At 57.2% G+C, this 26,282-nt stretch overlaps 1 protein-coding gene across 2 annotated transcripts in view; it reads left to right on the plus strand.

The window, feature by feature from the left end:
* Window positions 1–3,708: 3,708 nt before the first annotated feature.
* Window positions 3,709–26,282, plus strand: part of SDC3 (syndecan 3) — a 35,496-nt gene continuing 12,922 nt past the window's right edge. The window contains exon 1 of one of the 2 annotated variants that reach the window (XM_037827930.1): window positions 3,709–4,028. In XM_037827930.1, coding sequence (XP_037683858.1) covers window positions 3,891–4,028 — 138 coding nt within the window. In that variant the 5' untranslated portion in view covers window positions 3,709–3,890. Of the gene's footprint in view, window positions 4,029–9,435; window positions 9,870–26,282 lie in introns of those variants that run through there. The other variant, XM_037827931.1, reaches the window with a different exon arrangement.

A 26,282-nucleotide genomic window follows, 5' to 3' on the forward strand; every position in this document is an offset into this window, starting at 1 on the left:
CAAAGAGCAAATGCCCAGATAGCACTTGGCGTGTGCCAGGCTCCAATCACAGAGTTGCTCGAGTCTTTGCTTATTTGGTCCTCACAGCAATCACCTGGGATTGTTTTTCCTCCAGTTTGTTTATTGTACCCAAGTCACGGAGCCGTGGGGGAGGAAATGAAATGAGAGCGTTTCTGGCGAGGGCTCAGTACGGCAAAGAGTAAGTCCTCGGTCAATCTTGGCTCTCATTATTCATGGCAATGTTCAGTTCCAAAGAGTCAGTCTGCTTAGCCACACACCTGGAGGGCTGATGGGGTCAGGTAACCATTACTGAGCACCTACTGTGTGCCAGGCCTGGAGGCAACTCTAAATAAGGTGCCTCAGGGGCCCCCACTTGTAGAGCTCAAAGATGCAGGCTGAGGCCTCCTCCTACATCTTTGCTACCTTTTCAGAGTCAGGAGAGCAAGGCCAAGGGCAGGGGAAGGACTGCTGGGGGTGGGAGTGCTGAGGCATGGCTGCCACGGGAGCCCGTGGGGTTGTGTGGGTGCCAGGCTGTATCCATGTCCGTGGGTTGGCATGTGTCCATGTGATCACACGAATTCCCAGTGACTCTTGGGTCCATCCATCAAATGCCTCCCAACATACCTCCGGACCTGGCCTTATGGTGTGATGGTTAAGAGACTTGGGAGTCAGGACTTGGCTCTGCATTTACCAGCTGTGACCTTCTCTGCGCCTTGGTTTTGTCATTTGTCACATGGGGATAATGTTGTGCCTGACATAATCAGCTTTTCTTGAGCTCCATGTTTATCATACGGGGGATACCTAGGTGCTCCTGCTTCCCAGGCAGGACAGATTGAAAGCAAGGGGGGCAGGGAGGGTACAGGGTGCTGGGCAGAGGAGGGACCGGCCCTGCCTGAGAGAATCAGGGAGGCTTCCCAAAGGAGACATGCATTCTGAGGGTCCAAGGGGCTGGAGGGAGTGGGGGTCATGAGAGCCATGCATGGAGGGGGGCAGCAGGTGCAGCCTGGGGGGGGTCATTGTGGAGGGAGGGAAGATGGTGGGTGAAGGGAGACCCATGTATGCCTGGATGTGTAGCAAGTGGGTGGGCTCCAGGGCACTGGGAGGCAAGGAGGTGGGTGACTGTAGATGCGTATGCACGAGGGTAGGTGAAATTGTGCATCTGTGGACTCCAGGGAGAGCCGGAGCAGGTGGGGGTGGGGAGCAGAATGAGACCCACCCCCCCAGCCCTAGTTCTGACCATGACCAATGTCTCCAGGGAGCAGCAGGTGGCGCTCCTGGCATGGCCAGCCTGAAGATCTCCTCTCCCCCACCCCACCCAGGATGTCAGGGAAGGGGTGCTTCTGTTTCCTGGAGCCGAGTCTGAGAACTGGCAGAAACCTCTGGAGATGGATCAACTCCTACCACCCACCTCATGCCTGGAAACCATCCTGATGGTCTTCCTGCTAGCCCAGTCTCTCAGCCTTGCACACCTCCCAAGACAGGGTTCTCATTACTTATCAGAATAATTGCTGCCATTTGTGGTCAGCTCCAATTGTTCAAAAGTCCTTCTTTACACAGAGCTGACATCTGGCTCCTCATATCACCCCACACCCACTCCATTGTCCTAACTCTGCCCTTTGGGAGCTCCTCAGGCCAAGTCTGCTCCCTGGGCCTGTGGTAGCCCCTCTGGGAGGTGGCTCTATCCCCACATCTGGGTCCCTTCCTTTCTAAGCATCATCACAGCCACCTTTGTTGAGCCTCAGTACAACAGTAGAGAAGAACTCATTTAATCCTCACAACCTGTCCCCTGGCACTGGGCTTTGGCACACAGTAGACATTTACATTTTCTGAATGAATGACAGAACCCTGTGTGGTTATCATCTCCATATTACAGTTGGGAAACTGAGACTCAGAGAAGTGAAGTTACTCATCCAAGATCACACTGGTTATAACTAGCAGAACTGGGATATGAACCCAGGCACTTGCCCAACCCAGAGCAAGAGCCCTTTAACTTCCAACTGTGCTGCCTGGTGAGAACCAGCCCCCTTCTACTGGGTTCCACCAAGCCCCTCCCCATTCAACTCCCCAAGGGGTCAGAATTTCAAAAGATACGGGGACGGGATTTCCAGAGACTGGAGCCTCAGGATTTTTTGAATGTCAGGGTTGGAAAGTCTCCCTCCCTTGGTCCCAGGATCTCTGCAGAGCGCAGCCAGTCTGCCAGACATACCCTTTAGGGTCAGGGTTCTCCCTCCCTCCCTTCTAATTCAGCCCTGCCTCCCATGGGCCCCACAGGAGAGGTCTGGGTCCCTCCTGACACCCAAAGACCACGGCTGCTCCCTCCGAGTCTGCTCCTCCAGGCTCGCCCCTCCCGGGCGGGCACCCTCCCCCCATCTGCTTCCACTCATCAAGTTTCAGTTCCCCTTTCCTTGGGGGAATTGTTCCAGTCTCAACTCAATTCAATTCCTATTTCCTGAGGGCAGGCCCCTTGCTGGTGCCGGGATGCTGGGACACATCGAGGAAGACTTCCAGCCTGCCATCATTAGCAGATCCCCTCCCCTCCCTGGGCCTCAGTTTCCCCGTCAAAGAAGTGGAGATATTGCCAGCGCCTACCTCATGGAGTCGCTGAGAGGATGAAAGGAGACCACCCATGTGAAGTGCCTGGCACCACGCCTGGCACACGGTCACGGCCTAATACATGTTTCCCTCCCATTTGCCATCAGGACACCCAGGTGGAGGTGAGCTTAGGTGAACGGGAAACACTCATTCACTAAAAAACCTGTAATTGAGCAGCTGTGATGTGCCAGGCTGTGTTCTAGTGTCTAGTGAACAAGACAGACCCACACCCCTGCCCTCATGGAGCTCATGAGCTAGCAGTGCAGAAGGAATAAATAAGTAAAGTGCACAGAATGTCAGATGGGGCAAAGGCAATGGAGGACAATACACAGTGACCACCAGGGTAAAAGGACCCCTGGACACGGCACCACCACTGAGAGACCCTTCTTCTGCCATCCTGCTCTGGGGAGCTGGGGCCGCTTGCCTGAGGTCACACAGCTGGCCGGTGTGAGGGGCAGGCGCTCCCCCCAACTCCCCTCCGCCATCTCTAGGCTTTTCCTCTGAAGATCCTCAGTGACATGGTGCGGTGGGAAGACTGAGCCCAGAGAGGGCCAGGCCGGGTCTGGTGTCACACAGCCCACCCCGCGTCCTGGGGTCTTGGACGACCTCCTGGCCCGCTACGTGGACTGGCTGGAGAGGGGAGGGGGTGTCCTGGAGTCGGGAGTCCTGGAAGACACATTTGAACCGAGCCCCGAAACCGGGAGGCTCTTGATGAGAACGCGAATGCCCCCCGCCCCATTAACCCACACCGGAAAATAAGCCAGGCCCGTCCCAGGGCATTTCCACGCGGGACACTTCTCTTCCCACCCTCACGACAGCCGGAGGAGGCGGGGTCTGCCGGGACCCCCCCCACACACACACCCGCACCCACTGCAGCCGCAGGCTCAGCAGGGCGGGGTCCTGCTCCCGGGCCCCTAGCCCGAGGGGCTCGCCCCGCAGCCCGCCGTCCCGGCAGCCCCGGCCGCGGCGGAGACGGCGAGTGCGGGACGCGCGGCCGGGCGCCCCGAGGGGAGCGGGCGGGCGGCGAGGCCCGGGGGCGGCGGCAGCGGGGGGCGCGCTCCGGCCCGCCCCGCCCCCGCGCCCCTCCTCCCGCTCCGCCCGCGCTGGGGGCGGCCCGGCGGCGGCGCACGCTTCCTGCGGGCGCGGCTGCTGTGGGCGCGGAGCTGCGAGGCGGAGCCGGGCGGCCGAGCCGGGAGCCCCGGAGCCCAGCCAGCCGCGTCGGGCCAGCCGCCGCCGCCGCCCCGCCGCCCCGCGCCGCGCGCTCCCGAACAAAGGCGCCCGCCGCCCGCGCCGCCGCCATGAAGCCGGGGCCGCCGCACCGCGCCGGGGCCGCGAACGGGGCAGGCGCCGGGGCCGGGAACGCGGCCGGGCCCGGGGCCCGCGGGCTGCTGCTGCCGCCTCTGCTGCTGCTGCTGCTGGCGGGGCGCGCCGCGGGGGTGAGTGACGCGCGCCGGGACCCCCCGCCCGGGCCCCGGGCCCGCCGCCCTCCTCCCGCGGCCCTCCACGCGGGGCGCCCGCCCCCCGCCCCGAGACCCCGTTCCCTCCCCGGGACCCCTCCGGGGCCACCCCCCACCGTGGGCGCCCCCTTTTAACGGCATTCGCGCGGAAGGCCGCCCCCGTCCCCGGTCGCCTTTTAGGGGGTTATTTCCACTTCCATCTGCCCCCCGCGCTCTCCACCCGAGGGCGGGAACCCGAGCGCGGGTCAACACCCTCCTCTCCCCCTCCCCCCCCCGCCCAGTGGCTCCGAGAATCCGCTTCCCCAGGGGCGGAGCGGGGTCCCCTGCCCGGGTCTGAGCGGCGGGAGGGCCTGACGGCGGGCCGGGGGTCGTCGGGCGCGGGGCCCGGGCTGGGTGTGTCTTGGGTCGCGGAGTGAGCGTGGCTCCTGTCTCGTGGATGTGCCCAGACCGCGGCCACTTTTAGGGAATTGGGTGGATTCCGCCCACAGAGAGAGGATGTGCCTTGGGTCCCCCCGACAGCGGCGAGGGCGGTGGGGGGCCGGAGAGGGGGAAGGGCGGAGGGCGACTCGTGTGAAGGTGACCTGAGTGGTGGAGGGTGACCCTTGGTATGTGCGCGCGTGTCCACCTCTGGGAAGAGCGCGGGGACCTGCGGGCAGGTACGAGTGAGGGATGGAGGGTGAGGATGTGGCCACCGGGGATGGGCAGGTGCATCGGGCCCTCCCTGTGTGAGTGCGTGGCGGTGGGCGTGCGTGTGTGGCCGTGGGCGGGTGACCCATTGTGCACCTCATGTACCAGAGGAGACTGCCTGGGCAACTGTTGGCCATGGCTGTGTGTGCGTGGAGGGGGCCAGGGTGTGTGTGGGAGAAACCCCTGTGTTGGGCGTGTGCTTGGACCCATGGGAGTGTGTGTGCGTATGTGTGCATGGGGACTGCAGGTGCATGGGTGACCTGTGCACAGATCATATACTCCCGAGGGAGGTTGAGTGTGTGCCAGGTAGATGTGTGTGTCAGTGTGTGTGAGGTGGCTCCCGATTGTCCTTTTGAGTGGTGGCAGCAGCCGTGGGTCTGAGCTGGGTCCCAGCTTCTTCAGGGGAAGCCGGAAGAGGAGGGTAGAGGGAGGAAGGACCACCTTCCCCCTTTGAGGGACCCAGGTCCCAAGCAAATTCCTCTGGGTGCACATCTGGAACCCTTGGGCTGGGGACCGGCTGGGGGTTATCCAGGCATCCAGTCCCCTCCTGGTCCCTGCAAATCCCTTCCCTCTTTGGGCCTCAGTCTGCTAATCTGTAAAATGAGAGGACAGGCAGGAGCTCTGAGGCTGCTTCTTAGGCTGACAGGCTCCCAGGACTGCGAGCTGGTGTGGAGGGGATTGGTGAGTGTCTGGTGGCCTCTCATCCCCAGCTCTGAACCAGGGAGAGTGAGGGGAAGGGGTCACTATGAGAGACAGAGTCCCAGCCCATCCCAGCTCTGGGTCACTTTGCAGCTTAATTTCTGGATGACCATCCTTGAACTCTAAGACTTTGGAATCATGCAGCCAAATTCCCCTACTGCCACTGAACTCACCAAGTAGCTTTGGGCAATTCATTTTGCTTCTTGAGCGTGTCTTTGCCTCTCTGTGAAATGCGGCTAATAGCACCCTTCTCAGAGGGTGGTGAGGAAGATGGAATGAGACGATGTGTGCGCTTGTCTATGGAAGGAGCTCAATAAATGTCTGGTGTATAGATGAATGGAAAGGGGGCTCTGGACAAAGTGCTCTAGGCTTGGAGGTCTGGAGGCAAGCCTGAGCTGTGTGACCTTGTGCAAGTCACTTCCCTTACTGAGCAGCTGTCATTCATCTGTGAAACAAGAGTAATATTTCATGGCCCAAGAAGTGATGGAGTCGATTAAATAAGCTCCTGTGTAGTGCATGCCTGGCACTGAGGGCCTCAGTAAGTCTGAGGGCAGGGTAGATGTGGGCATGGTTCAGACCGAAGGCTGGATGGATGTCTGGAGGCCAAGGTGGTGGGTGTGGAGATGGTGGAGGGGAGGAGAGCCTGTGGCTTCAGGTGGGATTGGGGGTGGGGTCCCTCTCCAGGCCTCACCCCTTCCCAGGGGTCAGGCTGTTGGTGGGGTGGGGTGGGGGAACATCACCCCTGTTGTGCCTCATCTGGCCTGGGAGGCAAAGGGTTAATGAGTGGTGCCCAGTTGCAGGGGGGTGTCACACAGGAGGAAGAGGGGGCCTGCAGCAGGAGACCCAGATTAGACCAGAGGGCCCTGACCAAGCTGGCTCCAGGGCTGGCCTCTGTGGTGGGGGACTCTAAGCACATGCTGAGCAGTGGCTGGCTCAGGGGGGAAGAGGGACAAGATGACACTGCCAGTGTGTGTGTGTGTAAGTGGGGGTCCCCCGGGGTGGCTGCAGTGGGGATAGCAGGTCTCACTCCTGTTACAGATAGTGAGTTGGGGATGGGGTCTGGTTCTGGCACCTCCTTTGGGGAGTCTTCCCCCCTCCCCCCAAGAGAACAGGTGACCAGGAATCTGAGGGGCATCTGCTGTCAGGACCACCCCAGCTGCTGTACTGAAGTCATCACCCAGGCAGGCTTGGAATGTGGGGATCCTGGAAGTTTTAGCTCTTGAAACAGGTTATAGAAGCCCAGGGTTGGAAGAGATTTTCGATGTCATTGAGTCTTTCTTGCAAACTCCCAGTGATGGGAGATCACTACTCTGGCTGTGTGACTTTGTGAAAATTACTTAACCTCTCTGTGTCTTAATTTCCACCCTGTAGTATGGGGAGAGTACAAGAATGAAAGGAGTTGATATGCAAAGGCCTTAGCATAGTGCCTGGCACTTAAGAAGGACTCAATAGATGTTGATTTCTTGTTCTGTTACAAGGTTGCCTTTCTGTGGTTGGGGACGTCGTGGGGTGGGGAGGGGGTGCAGTTAATAAGTGACTTCTTTCAGGGAATTCTTTTTGAATTCTTCAGGCCTGGTAGCAGGCCTGGTAGAACCTAGGCTGTAAATTGGGATTCCTGCCCCCATCTCTTGCACCATTTCAAGCATCTAGGAGCCCCCTACCCCTCTCTCCTCCAGGACCTTTTTGGATTGCCAGGATGAGACTTGCCTCTCTATAAAAACAAAAAGTTGTGGACCTCTGGACTGTTCTGGATGAGGCCCTGGGATGAACAATTCCTCCTTCCTGTGGTTGGAGGAAAGACACAGGGCCAACGCAGGGATCCGGGGCTCTGGGGACAGACATCTGCTGAGGGATTGCAGATGAAAAACTCTCAATTTTCTCATGTATAAAATGGAGACATAACAGCGTCAGCCCTACAGGGCTGCTGGGATGAGGAAATGAGCTCCTTGGATAGACTGAGCACAGCCTGCCACATAGTGAGCTTTCAGGAGGTGGGGCCTCTTCGGGAGGGAGCTGGGAGGGCTTCCTGGAGGAGGAAGGTTTTGAGCTGTGCTATAAAGGTGGTCACCATGTGACTCTGAGCAAGCTGTAGCCTGCCCTGATCCCCAGCTTTCTCACCTGCCAACTGGGGACAAATCCTTGACTTATTGGGCCATTTGGGTGTGTGTGTGTGTGTGTGTGTGACATAATCCTCATGGCAGAGCTGGGATTCAAACCCAAAGCCTGCTGCTCTCTGGGAGTGGTACCATACCCCCAGCTGCAAATTCAGTGTTTCCTTCTCCTGTTCCATCGTTTTGGGGGTTGGTGTGGGGTGAACTCCGCTGGAGGAAAAAGCAGTTTGACCTTTGAAAACAAGTGGCTCCTCCCACTTCATGGGATGTGGCAGTGGGGCCCCAGGGCAGGCAGCACCAGGGTGGGGCAACTCTGGGCTTGGGCTTTGCATAAAGCCAGAGCGGTGGGTGGGCTGGGTGAGGGGGTGAAGACAGCTCCCGCTGGAGCCAGGCTCTGCCTCTGTCCTCTTCCATTAAGCCGGGGCCCTCTCCCAAAAGCTGCTGTGGGGAGAGGGATGGACCATTCTAGAAGGGGCTGCAGCAGGCTTCCTGAAGGTTGGAGCAGAGTGGAGCCAGCTAGGATGTGGAGGGCTTATCCTCTCAGGCCCTGGTAGGCCAATAGAAAGGGGCTGCAGTCCTAATTTCATCCTCTCTTGCTGTGTGATCTTGGGCAAGTTACTTCATGTCTCTGGGGCCTCCCTCCCCCCAAAATGATGCTCATATTAGTATCATTAGCATATTCGTTGAATAAGTGGTTGCTCTCCTCCAGGCTCTGGGCTGCATGTGTACCATGTCTTTTCTCATTTAATTCTCACCATAAGCTTGGAGGCAGATGGTGCTATCACATATCACAGCTGGAGGAGAGGACTTGCCCAGGGCCTGACCCCCAGGCCCTCACTCCCCCTCTCTCACAAGGCTTCTTTCATCTGTCAAATGGGCTTCTCTGAGAGTCCTCAGGGGATAGTTAGTGGGTTTGCTATGTGAACTGTGAAGGGCTGTCAACAAACGTGTGTGTGTGTGTGAGTGAGGGAGCATGTGTCTGAGCACAGGAGAGGGGGAATGTTTATAACCTCAGGGGTGGGAGAGATCTGAAAAGTGACCTGAACGCATGCTGGATGCCCGCAGTGATGGGGGCACTCTCTGCAGAAGCAACCAGGGCTGCCTTTAACCCTCCCAACCCTTAGAAAGAGTCCAAATCTATGTCCCTCCTGTCCCTTCTCTGAGTCCTGGTCCCCACTGCGCCTGAGGTTCCCTCTTGCCCAACAGTGTTTGAGGCTCAGAGAGGGAGAGAGATTTGGTAGAGGTCACACAGCAATCTGGAGTGGTGCCAGAATGCTTTCCTGATAGGCCATGAGCTCCCTGGGGCAGGCTCTGTGGCTACCTTGTTCTCTGCTGAACCCTCAGGGCCAACTTCATGCCTGGCCCAGAACTGAATGGCTCAAATGAATGATTCAGTCAGTGAATGAAGGAAGGACGGAAGGGAGCCAGGACTGCGAGCTTTGGAACCCAGGCTGGCAGTTTTGTGCCCTCTCCTGTATAGATTGGGGGGACAGAAAGGCTGGCAGGGTCCTGCTGGGCCTATGGCCTGTGCCCGTGGGCTGGGAGGCGCCAGGGGGCTGCGTGGCCAGGCCTGTGGTCTGAGTGCCAAGGCACTGCCTCCACCACGTCTGGGCGGGACAGAGGGGCTGTGGCTCTGGGCTCCAGCCCAGCTGCTTGGAGCCCTGTGATTTTGTTTCTGGGAGTGGGGGGGTGGGTAGCCAGAGCCAGGAGCTTTGCTTCCCCTCCACCCCCTGGACTGGTCCTGGACCCCCTGGTTTGTCGTGCTGACCCCCACACTCTGGCCTCTGTCCCACATCCTGGGAACACCAGGCCAGCGCCTGGTAAATATTTGTCAGCTGACCCCCCCCACCCCCCCACCCCTGCTTTGGCTTCCAGCCTCCCGGGATTCCAGGGGACAGGGCAGCCTTCGCTTCCTGCCCCCCTGCCTCTGGAGCAGGCCCCGGCCAGAGGGGCGGCCGCTCTCCTCCCCCACTGGCCGAGCCCAGTCTCAGTGCCAGACAGGAAACCGTCATTACAGTGGGAGTCTGGGCGGCAGTGGCTGCGAGTCCGGCCGTGGGGATGGGGTAGGGTTGTCCCTAACAAGTGACCTGGCCTTTCAGTACCTGGCCGCTGAGGGTGGAGGGCAGAGATTGACCTTTTATACCAAGCAAGAGGGTTCTCCAACCCCCAGCTCATCCCTGGGCCCCCAGCCAGGCCTTGGTGCTCTGTCTGCTTTGGGGTCTCCGAACTGAGGATGCAGCTTAAGGTAGAAGAATGGGCAGGGGCTCCAGCACTGATCAACGCTGGAATCTTGGTTCTGCTAGTACCTTGCTGTGTGGCCTTGGTAAGTTCACATGACCTCTCTGGGCCTCAGTCTTAGACTCTTTAAAATGGAGGTAAGAATACCTCTGCCAGAGTGTTGTTGGAGAATTAACAACATGAAGTAATAAAGGGCCTGATAAGGAGTGGGTGCTCAGGCAAATGTTTTTTTTCCATTTACCTGCCTTGCTTTTGATCTTTTCCTGTCCCACGCTGAGCGTCACTGAGGAATTGCTTTTTGTGGGTGTGCATAGGGTTTTTCCTTGAATCTGGATGGAGTATGGGAATCAAGTTAGAATGATCATGGATGACCTAAAGCCAAATCCCAGGGTGGGAGCTACCCTAAAAGGGAGGGCTTGGGCCAGAATTCCCAATTAGAGTAGGCAGGATTAGAGCCAGGTTGGTGGAGGTACTTTCCAGGGCCTTGTGGTACTGGGTTCACAGGGAATGTGGTTCTTTGGAGTTCCAGGGCCTGCAGGAGAGTCTGGATGCTGAGGGTTGTCCTGGAACCCCAGAGAGACCTTGTTATTTGTTGCACAGAGCCCAGGACATGGTGACACTGGGTTCTTTCCATTTTCCTCGCAGCCGGGGAGCTCCTTGGCTATGTTTTGTTCATCGCACAAGGCCTCGCCCAGGGCAGGTGACTGTTGATGTTTGTTGACTGAAGCCCAGAGCTGCAGAAGTGGGAGAACCCTGAAGAGATAACCAACCCCATGGCCCACTGTCTTACAGATGAGAATGCTGAAACTCAAAGATGGCCCTGGAGCCTTGCCTAAGAGTTGGGGCCGGTTCTCCAGTCTTCCAACCATCCTCAGAGGCTGGTGGTGTCCCCCTCATTTAGAAGAAGGGTCAGAGATGTTAAGCCACCTGCCAGAACTCACAGCCAGGAACTGGTAGAGCTGAGTTTTCAATTGCTCCTACCCCCACCCTCCAAACTCGAGTTCTGTCTGCCCCATTGCTGACCTTGTCATCACACCCTCTCCTGGGCCAGGGTTTTCAGAGGTGGGGGCAGGGGGTGGTCTGAAGCCTGGACCCCCAGCATGGAGTGTGGATGATGCTAATCCAAGCCTTCATCCCCACTCTGGGACGAGCCACAGGCTCATTGGTCCAGCTTTTGGAGCCTCATCCTGTGGCCAGTCTTGGTCTAAGATCTCCTAGAGCTTCCTGTACCCCCTGTCCTGCTAGCTAGTTCCCCCACCCCCCACCCCTCACCCCCAACCCCCACCCCAGCCTGGCTCACCAGCCCAGACTTTAATGAGGGTAATTTAGAATCAATCACCAGCAGGATCTGGAAGATCTAATTGCAGCAAGCTGATTGCCAATTCAGTTGTGGGCACAGGTGGGGGATAGGGGGGCAGGGGAAGGTGGCTCCTTAGGCCTGTCCCCCTCCCTGGGCTGGGGCTTATAGGGGGCATGTGGGTTTGCGGGGGCAGGCAGGCAAGACTCCTGGGGAGCTGGGTTGGGCTCTTGTTCTGGGCACAGTTATTTTTGCTTCTCAGGGTCCCTGGCAGAACCCAAATGCTGATATCCCTTCTGGGGCCTGTGGCTGGGGTGTGAGTGACTGTGACAGGCTCTGGCCCTCACTCACTCATCACATATTCACTGCCACCTCCGTGGGGCCAGGCCGCTGCCTGGGATGGGAGTCTGCAGCAGAGTCTTCCCTGTGCCTGCCTTCAAGGGGCTCCCTGGGTTGGGAAGACAGACACAAGCGGAGACAGACCCAAGCAACGATGATAATGGCTGATAGTTACCAAGCTCTGAGTGCTGAATGTGCTTTATCTCAGGTGTGCCTCCCAATGACCCTCCGAGATAGGTGCTATTAGCCCCATTTCACATATGGGATGCCGAGGCCCAGAGAGTAAAGCAACATGCCCTGGGGAGATTGTTAGGAGGTAGCTGGGGTTCAGACTCAGTGCCTCTGACCCTGGAGTCCCCTCGCCCAGAAACCCAGAAGCTGTGTCATCCAGGGACATCGGGGCCAGGCTGAGGGGAGTGCCTTGCTACAAATGTGCACGAAGGGACCTGCCTTTTGATGGACTCAGGAGATATTTATTGAGCACCTGCTGGGTGCTGAGCCCTGTGCTGGGGCTGTTGGTGTGCAGGTGTATCTCGTATGTGCTTCCGGTGTCTTGTCTGACTGTGCCTTGCTGGGTGGGGTGTGTTCATGGTGGGTGTGTCATGCCTGTGTGAGGTTTCAGGGGGAGGCATCGAAAAGAAGCAGGGACAGCACCCCTGCTCCCTGCTTCCCCGACCCCCACCCCTCTCAAAGACAGTGTCAAATCCCAGCTCTGCCCATAGAAGCTGAGTGAGCTTGGGCGAGTGACTCTCTCTGCAGCCATAGTTTCCTCTTCTGTGAAATGGGGCCAGTAATCCCTAACTTGCCAGGCTCTGGTGAGGAGCAGGGTCAGGGGAGGTGCCTTTTATAGTTCTTGGCAGCTGGGTAAAGAGAAGCTGCTGCTGGATGAGTACTTTTTATTTTAATTTTAATTATACTTTCCCCAAGATTATTATGTCTGAGACTTGAGTACCGTGGGCAGCTTTTTCCCTTTTGGGGGCTCCATGTCCACACCTGTAAAATGGGGAGGTCAGACTGGGTGACCCAGAGGACCTTCCAGTCTTCACATTTGAGGAGCCATCAAAGACCTGAGGCTGACCCGGAGTGGCCCAGTAGGGGAGGGAGGGCAGACCTGCTGGGCTGGGGCAAGGACAGGAGGCTCACTCCCTTCACGTGGCCTGTCTGAGCTTCCTCCTTGGGCTGGGGCAGGAAGTGTCCCTCTCCTCTCCCATCACACTGACCACCACCTCTCTCCCCGGTGCCTGGAATGTGATCAATCAAACCCATGTTTGTTGGGGCCTGGGCTGGTTTCTTGGTAGAGGAGGAGCACTGGGCAGGGAGTCCGGTACTTGGGTCCTTGTCCTCACTCGGCTGCCAACTTGCGGATCACTTTGGCCATTGTTTACTGATGTCCTCTCTGTGTCTACTGGGCACTGGGGACTTGAATGGGGCTTAGCTTGGGCCCTGACCTCAGAGAGCTCCCAGTTAGGTAAGGGAACCAGCCAAGCGTCCAGATGCCCACACATGAGAAGGGCAGGAGGGAGTCAGTGGAAGGAGAGGTTGGTTTTAACTCTGGAGAATCAGGGAGGGCTCCGTGGAGGAGGTGTCCTTTGCACAGGGCTTTGAAGGATGGCAAAACAGTGATAGGCAGAGAGGGCAGAGGGAGCAGAGTGGTCAAAGTCTCAGAGATGGGAAGGGTCACAGTGTGTAAGGGAACTGGAGAGAGGTTAAAAGCAGCAGTTCTAACTGGGGTGGGGGTGGGAGGTGCTCAGTATGTGGAGGGTGGGAGCACACCTCCCGTGGGGGTGGAGGAGTCACTGCCATCGGGAGCTGCTGTTCCTGATGAGAGTGTGTCATTTCATGCATTCGATAGACGTATTCACCTCCTGGGTGCCTGGTGACGTGCCATGAGGGGTTCTGGGACTGAACAGTTGAACTCCACAGGGCCTCAGCATGGAAGCCCCCAGGGCCAGTGACTTACAAAGGGGGCTTGGAGTCCAAACCAGGGCACTTGAATTCTGCCCTGTAGGTAGAGAATGTTGGTCTGTGAAATGGGTGCAGCCCTGATGCCCTAGGGGGTTGGTGTCAGATGCCAACAAGAGCATGGGGTTCCTGCTGTGTGTGAGCCACTCTGCCAAATATCTTAGAGGTGAAAACTCGGAGACTCTTTGCAATTGTGTGAGGGAGTTACCCTATTATCTCCATTTTACAAAAAAGAAGCTCAGGGCACAGAGAGGTTAAGTAATTGGTCCAAGGTCACAGAGCTAGTAAGTGGCACAGTTGGGACTGGAACCCAGGCAGTCTGCCTCAGGTCCTACCCAGCACACAAGCACTGCTCTGTGCTGCCTCATGTTTTGCAAACTGTAACCTGTGGTACCCGGAGAGGATGAGTTTAAGTACCTGAGCCTGTTGGCTACTGAGGGGGAGGCTCTTGACTTCCACATGGGCCTGTCCTCTGGGCTCTGCTATGTTTTGTCACGTTGGGCCATAGGCTGAGGGCTTAGAGAAGCAGAGGGCAACTGAGGGACTGACAGCTGCCTGGGCTAGGGAAAGAGCAGAGGACTGGAGAGGTTCCCAGCAGGAAGGGCCCTTGGAATCACTCTCATCCAACTTGTTCGTTATCCCAAGGGGAAATTGACGCCAAAGGAGGAATTTTTAATCATAGTGTGTATTTTCTGAGATTGTTTAGTTTGACCTCATTTTACAGATGGGGAAATTGAAGCATAGAGAGGCTCAGTGACTTGCCCAAAGTAACCCAGCAAGTTGGTGGCCAGTTGGGACCAGGAACCCTGTCTTCTGACACCTGGGCATTGTTCTCCTTTTTACCTGTCTCTGTTCTACATGGTTTGCAGACCAAACTCTCACCTCCCTGTCCCTGGCCATCCTAGCTGCCCTTACGCCCAGGACGCTGTGCCAAACCAGTTCCCATCGTGGCATTCAGTACACTTCTCCAGCCTCACTCCCTTGCCCTGTACACCCTGCACTCCCACCACCCAAGACTCCGGGCCATTCCCTGGGCACCAAGCACACCATTGTCTCTCCCCTTTATGCCTAGCCCAGGAACTGTTCCCTCTGCATTGTCCATTCCTTTCTTCTCCATTGAACTCCTAATCATACTCCAAAACTCAGTACAGTTGTTCCCTCCTTCTGGGAACCCAAGAGCAGTGAGCCCCTCCTCAGCCCCTTTTCTCCTGTCTACTTCGGAGTCCCAGGCAGGGCTCCTTCCTCCTCTTCTACATGTTGGGATTCTCTGCCAAGGCCCAATTCTGGTGCATTGCTTCATAGTATCTGGTTCCCCACAGGTTGCATGGTCACCTCCTTAGAGCCCTCACTTGGATACATTGTTGCAGCAGCTACTCACCCATTACATCATCTCCCAGCTCAACCCTAACACACGTTACTTATTCTCATTTCCCCAAATTCTGACTTTGCTATATTGTTTCTTTTTCCTGCCTTCACACATCCTCAGTCTGTTTCAGTTTTAGTTCTCCCCTGTTGTCACACCTTGTCCTATTTTCCCGGCCCCCTGCTCATGTGACCCCTCAAGCTTGGGAGAGGGAGGGGAGAAGGTTCTGGCAGCAGGGTGCATTGGGCATGAGGGGACAAACGCAGCCTTCCAGCCTCAGTTAGCTGAGGAGGTGCGCAGCGAGGGGTGTGTGTGCCAGGTCCTTTTGGACCCCATCTTTCTGAAGGGGTGCACACTGTGAGCCTCTGGAGGCTCAGGCTTGATTAAGGAGAGACCATCTCCCTCTGCCCTTCACTCTCCTCCCGCGTCCACCCTCCTGCTCCCCTCTTCCTCCTCCCCTCTGTGCTTGCAGCTCCTCTTCCTCCCTGCTCTCCTCTCCTTCCCTCCCCTGCCCCCTCCTCAGACTCCCCAGAGGCCTCTGTCTCACCCACTCCCTGGCTGGTTGGATCTCTGATCTGCCTGGCTGTGACTCAGTGGGGCCAGGACCTGAGGATTCCCTTGGGGGACAGGGCCTCGAGGGTCAGGGGCACCGGGGGTGGTGCTTAGGGTCAGAGCTAGAGGGGCTCTGACTTGGCTTCTTGTCCTCATGGACCAGAAACCACCATTCCCTCCATCCGCCCCTCTGGAAGTGGTGCTTCTCAGGCTCAGAGCCGCAGGAAAGCAGCCCCTTGCCTGGCTGTTCAGGTCACACAGCCGTGGGGGGCCGAGCAGCTCTTTTGGGGCAGCTCTGCAGGACTTGGCGGGTGCCTGTTGTCCTCCGAGGTGGGGGAGCTGGGAGGCCTGTTGGAGACCATCTCAGATCCTGGAAATGGAGTTCTGGCTCCATGTTTGAGGGACAATCTTTGAACCAGGGTAATTCTCTTTCCCTGTGGAGCTGAGTCCGTGTGTTTCTGTTTAGGACTTTGGCTTGGGCAGGGGACTGTGTGTGTGTGTGTGTGTGTGTTTGTACATGTGTGATGGTGTGTAGCTGTGCATCTGTGCTGATATCTGGGGGCCCTGGCGTCAGGGTGGGAAAGACTGCTTTGGTGGCTCAGATATGAGGCCAGGTGGGAATCTGGAGGGCGGGTGGCCACGAATATTAGCAACTCTCAAGAGAGTGGTGGAGGAAGCTGGGAGGGACTCAACTGAGGGAGGGTCGGAGGCACACTCAGAAGTGTGCACACACACACAGCCACTTGTGTACCCAGAAGAGCACAAAGACCTGAGCACACACCCCAGTACACACATGCAGAGGCTCAGACCCACACATGCACTGGACACATACAGGTACACAGAGGCATGGCGCCCATGTGCATGGCTACCACTCAGAGATACAACCCCGTGTACTCATGCCTGAACACAGCCCGGTCCACACAGGCATGTACGCCCACCTAAGCCAGCCCTCAGGTGTACACGTATAAGTGTGGCTGGACTCACGCTGGCTGGAAGCCCAGAACCACCTCCCAAATGTGCTTGAACGTGTGCACTTGCACACCTGCCTGTGAACAGGGACACACACAGAGGCACAAACACATGTTGCTGGGACCTGGAGCTGCCAGAAACATGTTTGTCTTTAATCCCAGCTCTTAATCCCAGGGTCTAGGGAGCCCAGACCAGAGGGCAGCTGGTCACCTGGCCTCCTTAGAGGTGATTAAGGTGGGGGTGGCAGGGCAGGGGCAGAGGCGCTCAGAACTTTGTCTTCTGCCTGACCTTCGGGGACATGCATCCCCTCTGCCCAAACAGACTTTTTCAGAGATTCACTTATATGTAATTTACCAAGCTTCGGGTGCAGCCATGGGGGGAGGTGAGGGGGGAGCAGGGAAGAGAGAAGGCCTTGGCTGTGTGTCCTTGAAGAAGCTTCCAGGAGGAGATGAAGGAGGGGTCAGCTCCTGGGGCATCTGGAAATGTGGGAGTCGCATTTGGGGTTGCCACAATAATGGGGGTGCTGCTGGCCTTTCCTGGGTCGGGGTCAGGGCTGCTGGATGCCTGCAGTGCCAGGAGAGCCCCATGCAGTGAGACTCGCCCCACCCAGATGTCAGTAGGGCTCCTGCTGAGAAATGCCCCCAGGTCAGGAGGCATGGCCAGGGGCTCGGGTGGGAGAGGCTGTGGACGTGGACGTGGCTCAGAGGTGAGACTGCCCTGGGCGCACTGTGTAGGAGTGACCTCCTGCTACCCCGAGGGCACTGCAGGTGTTCCCCGAGATTGTGCCGGCTGAGCCCTGCGCCTCCGTCCCCGCTCAGGAGACCCGTGGCTGCGTGGGGAGTGGTAATGAGGGGCCCTCCCTCACCACAACGGTGCCAGTCAACCCTCCCCTGCCCCACTCCATCCTGGTCCTGGGGGTTGAGGAACGAGACCAGGTTCTAGTAACTGCCTCTTGCCTGATGTCCCACCTCTGAGTTCCCCGTTTCCAGCCCAGCTCCCTCTCCCCACAGGTATGGTCTACTCCAGAACTTCCATTTCTGGGCTGGAACATTTGGGACTCATTCGTCTGGACCTCCCTGCTCTGGCCTGGGCCTGGGGCTGGTGGGCACTGAAGCGTCTGGGCCGGCCCTGCCTTGGTGCAGCCCCTGCAGGGGAGGCAGTGGATCTGGAGCTATTGGGACTCTAGTGACCAGATGTGGGGGGGTCAGGGAGGGGGAGCTTGCCACAATGGTGGGGCTGGAGGTAGGGGCTTAGGGGGCTCAGGCTCCCTCCGAGGACCCTGCTGGGTTGTTATACCCGAGTTCAGCCCAGCCAGGTTGTGTGTGTGTGTGTGTGTGTTTGTGGCCATTGAGCACCTGTCAGACAAGGGCCTGGCAGCTGGAGCCCAGGCCCAGCCCTCAGGGTAGATGGCCTCAGAGCGGAGAATAGAGAGTGGAAACCACCTGGGGGGTTGGCGGCTGCCAGCTGGGCTGGGTGCAGGCTGATGCTCGGAGCCAAGTGGAGGCAGGATGGGGGTGAGGGGTAAGCCCTGGGAGATGGGGTGTGCATCCTCAAAGCTGTCTTAGCCAGCCACAGAGGATGGCAGAAAGACAGACCTACATTTGCATTTGGATGTGCTTCACTGCTGGGGCAGCTGAGGGCAGCCAGAGGCCAGCCTCATGGACAGAGGTCCAGGTGGGGGCCTCCCAGAACCACTGAGAGCTGGAGCTGGGGAAACTGAGATCTAGGGAGGGAGACAGCAGCCAGCCTCAGTCTGGAGTTGCCTCCTTTCCTTTGGGTCCCTCTGGGCTGTACCCTCATTCTGATAGTCCCACCTGACAGAGTGGCCTTTGCCAAGCAAAGAAGAGGGAGTTGCTGGGCTGGGCCCCTCCCAGCTTGTGGTCTGCAGAGCAAATGTTTGCCCATCTGGAGGTGGGGGCTGGGGAGGATTCACCCAGGGCGTGTCTGGGGGACACTCAGATGGGAGAGGAGGCGAGCAGGGTTGGGACACGTGCGTTATCAGGAGATAAGAACACTGGGCTTCTCTAGAGGACTCGAGTTTTAGTTCAGGCTCTGCTGTGTGCTGCTGGGCAAGGGTCTCACTCTCTCTGAGTCTCAAACCTTTGGCATCATTGTCCCATTTGCAGATGGGAGAACTGAGGCTTGGGCCAGGCAGCTCATCCCTAGGGTCACCCAGCTGAGAAGTAGCCAGGCTCTTGGCTCAGAACCTTATTTGGGTCATCTTCATTAATCTTCCCAATGCTTTGAGGTTGGTGCTATTGTTATGCCCATTTTGTTGGAGAAGAAACAGGCTTAGGGAGGTAGACTTGTTTGTCTGGGGTCACACAGCTTTTGAGGGCCGGGGCTGGGATTTGGACCCAGCAGTCTAGCTCCAGAGCCCCTGCCTCATTGCAAGGCTCCCACCTGTCTTCCAGGACTGAGGAGGGAGGGCCTGGGCATCAGGCTGCCCCTTCCTTTCCCACCCCCACCCATGTCCCACACAGATCTTTGTCTTGGGCGAGAGGCAGCCCTGGGGCAAGTGTAGCCCTAGGCAGGCCTCTGGGGGCTGTGGCCGCCACCTCGCCCCCCAGTCAGTTTGGCTGAGTCCATGCTCTGAGCCTCAGTTTCCATCTGGGACATGGTGGTCATGGCCCCTGAGATCCCCGAGGCTTGGACCATCTGAATCTGGTCAGTTCTGACCCTTGAAGCCGAGCAGCTCAGAAGCCAGTGGGACAGCTCCGGGCTGGGGGTGGGGAGAGTCACATCTCCACTGCGTGCGAGTTTGTACTGGTTATAAATAACCCAGCAAACAGGAGGGTGAGGAAAACCACAGCCTGGCTTACAGACGGGACGTTTTGGGTGTGTGTTGTGTGTCCTCAGGTTATATGCTTGGCATGTGTCCTGGCGACATGGGGGGTGCTGTGGGGACATTGAGGGGTTTGTCTCCTAGGACAGCTGGCAGGGCTGGGCCTTCCCTGGGCTGACCCCAGCAGGGTCTGTTTGGTTTCCTGGAGGAGGGCCTGGGGTCAGCCCAGCGGAAGCCCAGGGCTGGTGAAGTTCCTGGAGCCCCCTCACCGGCTTTAGGTGACCCCCACCTCAGGCAGAGGGTTCCTCTGTCCTTTGGGCTGCCGTGGATTGTGGTCATGAGAACTAGACACTCACTGGGGCCTTTGTCTGCTCCCCAACCCCCTTCCTCCACTCGAGTCTCCCATTCCCCCTGCCTTGCCCCCTTAGCTCCATCTTGATGTTTTGACTGAGTTCTCTGTGACCTCCGGCTAGTCACTGAGCCTCTGTGGTAAGGAGGCTCATTCACCTGGCTCCTGGGAAGTTTAAATGAAGCATCAGGGGTCTGGTGCTTAGTAGGTGCTCAGTAAATGCTGCTTTATACCCAGCCCAGGCCTGGTGGTAACATGGCCAGAATTACAAGCACAGCTGGAAGCCTGCTGATCTGCATGGTTTTGCATATAATTTGCATAGACATTTTATGACAAAATAAACTGGGATCAGTCACAGATTCTCTTCCCTCCTCCTTAGAGTCCTCCACTGGAATTTGGAGGAAGGGACCGGACAGAACCCTTGGTCAACCCCCTGCTTTACAGATGGGGCTGTAAAGGCCCAGAGAGGGCAGGGACTTGGGGAGTGGAGGTCAGTGACATGGGGTGACTGCGTTCACAGGGGTGATTGCATCCCCAGCATTCACTGGGCAGATACTGGTGGAGCCCTCCTGTGTAACCACAGATGTTCTGGGCCCTGGGGAAACAGGAGTGGCTGCGACAGACCCTGTCACTGCCTCCAGGAGCAGCTGTTGGGGAGGAGACAGTCATAAACCAGAAGCCGAGTAAATATGCCAATTTCAGACCGTGGTGAGCACAAGAACAAGCCTGGGGTTGCCAGAGTTGATGGGGCTGAGAGCTTTTTTGGGTGGCTTGGTGGTCAGGGGGGCCTCCCTGAGGTCACATTTGAGTGGGGACAGTGTCATGTCCTAGCACGTACTAACCGTCAGCTGACTACTAGGCATCTAAGGCTGGGATCTCAAGGTGTTGGGACTCATGTCCATTTTGTAGGAGGGCAAACTGAGTCTCACATAGGTGAAGGGACTTGAGTCAGGCACCGAGTCTGGAAGAGGAAAGCCAGGCCTAGAACACCCAGTGTCTCCATGCTGGGCTGTTCCGTGGAGACTCGTGGGCCCCAGGAGCGGGCAGACATGCCGTGTTTGTGATTTGGCAGGGAGAGTTGCAGAACCCAGAGACTCGCTCCCAGGGGCACTTGCCAGTGAGTCATTGAAGTGAGGCTGCTCACCTGAGCTGGGCCACCTGTCACCTGAGCACAGCCTGTCCTCCATTTCTACCCACTCCCAGATGTTCAGCCAACCTGTCTGTCTCTGCAAGGACTGGGGGCAGGCAGAAGGGGGAACAGTGGATTCTCACACTTGCCTTGCCCTTGAGGAGCTTCCTGGTGCAGAGACTGACAAGGGATAGGAGTAGGTGTGCAAAGAGTGTACAAAGAGCATGGCTCTTGAGGGTCAGCTAGCCCTGGGTTCAAATCCTGGATCCACTGCTGTGTGACTCTGGGCCTCAGTTTGCCTGTCTGTGAAATGGAGATAATAATCCCTTACAAGTCAGGTGTTTGTGAAGAGAAATGAGGCCATGTGTGTATAAAGAGCCAGGCACATAGTGAGTGCCCCCTCCACTCAGAGCAGTCACTGTTGTTCATGACGAGGGACAGAATGGCCTCAGGCCTCTTTTGGAAAAACCCAGTGGAATGAGCCACAAACTGGGATCCCTGCATGCATTCTCAGGAGATCATGAGATCGACTGAGCACTGGATTTGGAATCTGCAAGGCTAGGGTTCAAATCCTGCTGAGGGCCCTTGGGTGGCTCAGCAACCTCAAGCTTCTCGTGTAAGTGGGGAGAATAACACTGCTCCCCAGGGTGTCCAAGTGGATTAAATGGGATCTGGAAGGTGCCCATGCGAGATGGAAACATGATTAGTGGTCCCTCCTGCTCCCCCAGTAAATGACAACACGATGGAAGTGTAGATTCCCAGAGAAAGATTTCCTAATTTGGTCCAGGAGAGTGTGGTTGGTGTGTGTGTGTGTGTGTGTGATATCCAGAAGGACTTCACGGAAGAGGCATCATTTGAGCTGAGAGCTTCATGAGAGCCTTTCAGATTTTGGGACTCGAGTGCCTAGTCTATTGCCTGGCACTCAGTAGGCACTTAACAAATAATACTTGTATGGATTCAAGAAGCTCAAGTAGGCCCTGGCCGGTCAGACATCGTGGGGAAGGGTGTTCCAGGAAGCAGGAACAGCAATGGGCAAAGCCCGAGACAGCCCTGCTGTTCCCAGAACCCTACAGGGTGGGAGGAACGTGGTGGCTGTTGGCTTTGGTAAAGCAGGGCTCCATGGGTGGTCCTGCTCTCGGGCATGAGCTTGGGGCCAGTACTGAATGGCCGGTGAGGGTCGGGGTGGCCGAGAGGGTGGCAGGAGCGGGCGGGTGCCCGGGATTGATGATGTGGCTGACGGACGTGTCCTAGCCCTGGGTTGGGGAGGGGTTCTGGTGTACCCCAGGTTGGGCTTTCATCCTCTGTCCAGGCGCTGGAGATGGGGCAGGCAGCTGTCGGGTGACCAGCCTGCACCCCGGCTGGAACTGGCCAGGAAGTGGGCTGGCAGGAGGCGGTGGGCAGGAGAGGCATCCAAGAACTGTGGGTCAGACGGGCCGATTGCAGCGGAGAGGACCAGGCCCCGTGAAGCCAGCCTCTGTGGTGGACGCAGCTACATCGGCCCGGGCTGTGGGGCCCTGCCAGCCTCGCAGAGGCTTTTGTGTTTGTTTCCTTTCTGCTCGCCCTTCTGTTTCCTTGCAATGTTCCTCATGAACAGTCCCAGCGGGGTCGGGGCAGAACGAGGGAGCCAAGGAGCTTCCCAGCCCAGACAGCGGCAGGGATGGTGACTCTGAAAGAGCATGTTGCATCTAATAAAAGTGCTACGAGTTTATCATAGAAAATTTGGAAAATACAGAAACATTCTAAGAAAACAAATTAAAACTGCCCATAATCCACCACCCAGAGAGAGCCTCTGAGAATCTTGAGTGCAATTCAGGGTTTGGAAATTCACTTTGGTAGTGAGTTCATTAAAATGGGATCAAGCTCTACGTATTTTTTATAACCTATTCTTTAAACTTGCCGATGATCATTGTATTAATAGCCAGCATCTATCGAACACTTCGTTAATGCGCAGTCGTGATGAGCCCCTCCAGTGAGGCCCAGGGGGTGGGGTTGGGATTCTTTGTTTAACGGGAAAACCAGGTGGAGAGAGGCCAAGGTCACACAAGTTTGGGGAGACCGTGTCAGGCTGCGGTCCTGTCGGTGTGATCCTACATCAGTCGTCCAGGCTGCAGTGCTTCCTCACAACCATTGCTTGCATTTTTCCATATCCTTAAATACCCTTTGAAATAAGTAACAAACAAAAAACTTGCCATGATGCACTTATGCCTGTGGGTGACTTAATTAGACAGTGTAGGTTTGTGAAAAGCACAATTGTTGATGGCTGCATCCTAGTGCCCATTAGGGTTGTACCCTAGTTTATTTAACCGATCCCCTGTTGTTGGGTATGTAGGTTATTTCCACTCTTTTCCTCTCGTGAAGAACACTGCTCTGGATCTCTTTGACTCTGAGGGCCAGATTCTTGGAGCCCCAGGGTATCAGAATGGGAATGGCCCCGAGTCATCCAGCCTGACTTTTCATTTTACAAAGAGGGGAAAAGGGAACGCAGAGAAGCAGGAAGGGAACTTGTCCACACTCTCAGGAGCCGTGGCCCACCGGGTCTCCTGCTGGGTCCAGGAGGGGCATGGAGGGGCAGGTGCCGACAGTGGAGAGGGGGTGATTCTGGGGTGGGTGGGGGGAGCACGGGTGGGAAGTGAGAAGGTGATGCGGGGGGCAGGCCTGAAGCTGACGGTGGAAATACAGGGTGTCAGAGCAGTGGGCTGGGCTGGGCCCAAAGGAGCAATTCCTGGCCTCTGAGCTGCCCCGGAGGCAGGGATGCTGGTGGGGAGTGTGTGGGGGGACATCAGGGAGTGGGAGGGCTTGAGCAGAGGTGTAGGAGCCTGGGTAAGTTGGAGGGTGTGTCAGGGTCAGAGTGCTGCCATTTATTTTGCTGATTGTTTTTAGGGGGGTGGGAACTGAGTTCAGCCAAGGCCTTCTCGGTCCCGCCTCTCTCTGCCCCTCCGCTGCCCTTCACTCTGCCCCCAGCAGGTGCAGCCTTTGTGCCCCTCACCTCCTCCAGCAGTGAGTGAATGTGGGGGTGCTGGCCTCCCAGCCAGGGCAGCTGTGGATGGGTGGGGGTGAGGACCGAGGGCCCCTTCCCGGGCAGGCTCCCGGTCACACAGCCCCTTGGCTGTCCTGCTGCCCAGAGCCTGTCCCCAGCCCACATTCCTGCGGTGACGCTCCAGGTCTCCGGGGTGGAGCCGGTGAGTGTGAGGGGCACCGAGTTCTCACAGGACTGAGGGCTGCTCGGGGCCGGGATGAGGACAGAGCCTGCTGAGACCCCTGCTTTCCCTAACTCCACTCCCGGGAGCTAGACGTCCAGTCTCTGTGTGTCTGCACAAGCCACCGTACCTCTCTGAGTGCTCCTGGGTGGGCTCATTCCCTGCCACCCACCCTTTTTATTGGGCAGTGGAAAATGCAGCTCTTTTCCTTCCCTGGGCCTCAGTCTCCACTTCTGTGAAAAGGGGGAGTTGAGCTCTGTGGTCTCCCAGGTCCACGTTAGCATTAAAGGTGAGGCTTAAGGCAGGGCCTGGGCTGTGGTCCTACTAACCTGTGATGTTGAACTTGAGTTACCCTGTGCATCTTCTCACTCAAAGAGAAGCATGTATTATTATTGTCCCCATGTCACCAAAACAGAGGCTCAGACAGGTCAAGAAGCTTGCCCAAAGTCAGCCAGCAAGTAAGTAGCAGAGCTGAGACCTGAACCCAAGACTGTCTGACTCCAAAACTGGGCTCCCAACCCTGCTTACATAGCCTCTGGTCACCAGGAGAGTGAAGCCTGAGCCTGGCTAATTAGAGGAAGGAAGCTCGGGAAAAATAATTACACTTGATCTTATTCTTAGCTTTTGCAGCATGATTAGCACAGCGCTGGGGTGCTGGGCTCCGGGGCCGGTCCGCCTGGGCTCCTGGATCCTTCCCAGCTGACCTAATTTGTGTGTGTTTGTGTTGCTGAAATTTGTCCTTTCCCTCTCTGCACTCTCCCCTGCTGTGTGATTTTGGCAGAGCTACTTAACCTCTCTGGGCATCAATGGCCTCATCTGCAGCATGGGAGTTTGCCCTGATTCTGTTTCCCTGTTGAGGACACTGAGGCTTAAATGAGATAAAAGTCCTAAGATGTATTAATCAAGATGTTAATAAGTAACCAACAATAATCCTGGCTACATTTATGTATTCAGCTCTCCACTTTAGGTCCTGTTCTCATTCTGTTACCTGCACACACTGTCATCCCCATTTTACAGAGGTGAAAACTGGGGTGCTGAGAAAAGTAAGTTGCCTAGTGTCTCATGTAGTAAGGAGCCGATTCAATCTGGCTCACCCTCTGTGCTATCCATCCTGTTTCCCAAGGGAGGCTTGTGATGGGGTGGGGAAGGGGGGCAGGGTGGAGCATAGGAGGCCCCAGACTGCTCAAACAGGCTTGGAAGGAAGCTGGGGGTGGGAGGGAGAGGCTCCTGGTTTTCTCTCTGAGCACATCCCCCACCTCCCTGGAGTGAGTGAAGAGTGTGGGAAGATGGGTGGCGGGGAAGGGGTCACTGAACTGAGACTTCCCTGACACTTGGATGGGCACCTCACCCACCTGAGCCCTGGGGGTGGGCCAGGAAAGGAAGCGGGCAATGCCTGCTTGCTCCAGGCCCTGGGGAACCCAGCCAGCCTCCCCAGTCACTTTACTTTTCAATAAAGGGGAGGGAGTGTGGGTGGGTGGTGAGTGAGGGGGCCTCCGGGTGAGGTTGTGGGTCAGCTCGAGTTGGGGTGGTGGCAAGGGGCTGTTGGTCCACTGGGGGGGAGGGCACGTCTCATCCTGGTGGGGTGTGCATACTTGCAGCTCCCTGGGAGGGGAGGTGTCAGGGTACAGACGCACCCTCTGGGACCGTGTGCATGCGCGCGCGCGTGTGTGTGTGTGTGCGCGAGTGTGTGAGTGCAGGGAGTTGGTGAAGCTGGTGTTAGGGCCTGGTGGTGGGCATCTGAGAGTGGGGTGTTCATATGGTGGGTGCCTATTCAGGGCCGCGTAGGTGGGAGCGAGTGGAGGAGCGGGAGTGGGGGTTTGAGAGCACACAGCACACATGGCGTGCGTGGACTCTGGGTGTGCGTGGATGGTTGTGGGGATTTCTAAATTGAGGTTGTGCAGGGGGTGAGCAGTGGCTGCAGGGTCACGAGTTGGATGGCGGTGGCTCTGGAATGTTCCGGGCAAGGGCTTCTGAGACCATGGACCTGTGCTCATGTCCCCGTTCTGCCTAAACCCCAGCCTCAGTGTCCACATCTGTGAAATGGGGATAATAAAAGCTCTGGGAAATTGTGAGAATTCAAGGAGGCAGTGCAGGCACAGCATACCCAGGGTCTGGCCTGGGGCAGACCCTCAGCAGTGGTAGTCAGAGGTCTCTAGAATCCCCGGAGGCCCCTCAGTGGCTCCCCTGGGACCCCAATACTCAGCCCTTCACCAGCTGCCCCGGGGAGCCTCTCATTTGGTGTCTGCACTGGGAGTGGAGTTGGCAGGAAGCAGAAGGCTCAGGTGCTTCCACTGTGGGCAGCCTCACCTGTGCCTTAAGGTGTGCGTGTAGTGGGGGTGGGGTTTGAGCATGAGAAAATATTGTATGCAGGTTGTGAGGTGGGGAGGGGGGCGCTGCCTGTGTGTCTTGGGTGTGGTGTGTGTGTGCTCAGCATGTGATTAAGAGATGTTGCAGAAGTTTGTGGGGGGAATCCCTAGGGTTTATTGGGGGGGATACAGACATGTGGCTGTGAGTACCCCAGGTGTCATGCAGCTAGGGGTGTAGTGAGCGGGGCTG

This window comes from Choloepus didactylus, chromosome 2 (assembly GCF_015220235.1).
Source record: "Choloepus didactylus isolate mChoDid1 chromosome 2, mChoDid1.pri, whole genome shotgun sequence".
In the NCBI taxonomy this organism is placed as follows: Eukaryota; Metazoa; Chordata; class Mammalia; order Pilosa; family Megalonychidae; genus Choloepus; species Choloepus didactylus.